Source organism: Helobdella robusta, assembly GCF_000326865.2.
Source record: "Helobdella robusta unplaced genomic scaffold HELROscaffold_78, whole genome shotgun sequence".
Classification (NCBI taxonomy): domain Eukaryota; kingdom Metazoa; phylum Annelida; class Clitellata; order Rhynchobdellida; family Glossiphoniidae; genus Helobdella; species Helobdella robusta.
Window position 1 is genome coordinate 198,873 of NW_008705446.1, and position 1,497 is coordinate 200,369.

The 1,497-nt window shown below is 40.0% G+C and overlaps 1 protein-coding gene across 1 annotated transcript in view; it reads left to right on the forward strand.

Annotated features, from left to right (window-relative positions):
* Positions 1-161: 161 nt before the first annotated feature.
* HELRODRAFT_181972 (hypothetical protein) overlaps positions 162-1,497 on the forward strand; it is a gene marked incomplete at both ends in the record, with an annotated part of 5,586 nt that continues 4,250 nt past the window's right edge. Inside the window, 3 exons of the mRNA XM_009031743.1 lie at positions 162-198; positions 294-404; positions 1,103-1,432. Of these exons, the coding sequence (XP_009029991.1) occupies positions 162-198; positions 294-404; positions 1,103-1,432 (478 nt within the window). The remainder of the gene's footprint in view (positions 199-293; positions 405-1,102; positions 1,433-1,497) is intronic.

The window sequence follows — 1,497 nt, forward strand, 5'->3', positions numbered from 1 at the left end:
TACATACATACATACATACATACATACATACATACATACATACATACATACATACATACATACATACAGACATACGTATTGTTCACATTCAAGGCCGGCTGGATTGTTTTAATTTCCTGATTATTTTTGCTAAATTCATAGATTTTAGATTGTTTTTATGGATGGTTTTTAGGGTCATCGGCTGTAGTTTTGTCCCGGGTTTGTTTTTCCGTCATTTTTTATCGTTTTTCTGCCCTGCCTCGGCCAATTTTCTCGTTTTTTGTTTTTTTATCAATATTATAATTTATTCACAGCCCTCCCCTCGATGGAATTCTTGCCAATATGCATCGAGGTTCTCGGCCCGATGGACCCCAACACCCTTAAATTTCTTAAGGAAATAGGCAAAAGGATCAGTGTCAGATCAGGTGACAGCAGGGAACTGTTTTTTGCAACCAACCACATTTCGTGCTTGTTGCAGCGGTTCCTGCGTGTCTGTGTGCTTGAAAATATCCAACTGAATGCCGACATGTGCAATTAACGACAAATCAAAGTGTTAATCCATTTGTTACTTGATGTTTGACGGTTCAGTGTCACTCATCATGTTTTGGTTTTAACATACATACATACATACATACATACATACATACATACATACATACATACATACATCAAAACATACATACATACATACATACAAACATACATACATACAAACATACATACATACATACATACATCTGAAATACATACATACTTACCACACCTGAAAACCCTTCACAAGCTCAAATTTTAGATGAGCAATATAAGAAGACTTTTCATGAACTTCTGTCTTCTGGTGTCGGTGCTTCTTCCTCCGCCCGCTTATTGGCTGCAACTTGTGATGTTAGTTGTGGTTGGTTGAGGTCGTGGACCAACACTTCCGTAGGCACCAGACTCGATGACGAGTTTGTTAGATTTGCCGTTGGTTTCAGACTTTGCCTAAGTATACAAAATAAATATCTGTGTCGTTGCGGCGCGGAGGCGGACAAATTTGGTTATCATGGTTTGGTTTGCCGTTTAGGTGGAGGCCGTCAACTTCGTCATTCAGCTTTGAATGATTACATTTGCCGGCTTTTTTCTAAAGCTTCTATTCCTTTTTTGAAGGAACCATCTGGCATTTTAGTGCAACATGGCAAGCGACCAGACGGTTGTACTCATACTCCCTGGAGAGCCGGTAAATGTTTAGCTTGGGATGTTACGGTTCCTGGTACCTTGGCCGAGCGCTACGTTCACCTTAGCAGCAAAGAGTGTGGTTTGGCTGCAATCAGGGCATCGGACGAAAAAATTGAAAAATATGAACACGCCCTGCCTTCCATAGATTTTTTGCCAATATGTATCGAGGTCCTTGGACCCATGGACCCCAATACTTCAAAATTTATTAAAACATTGTGTAAAATGATTGGTGTTCGGTCAGGTGACAACAGAGAGTTCTTTTTTGCAATAAACCACATCTCGTGTTTGTTGCAGCGATTTCTGCGT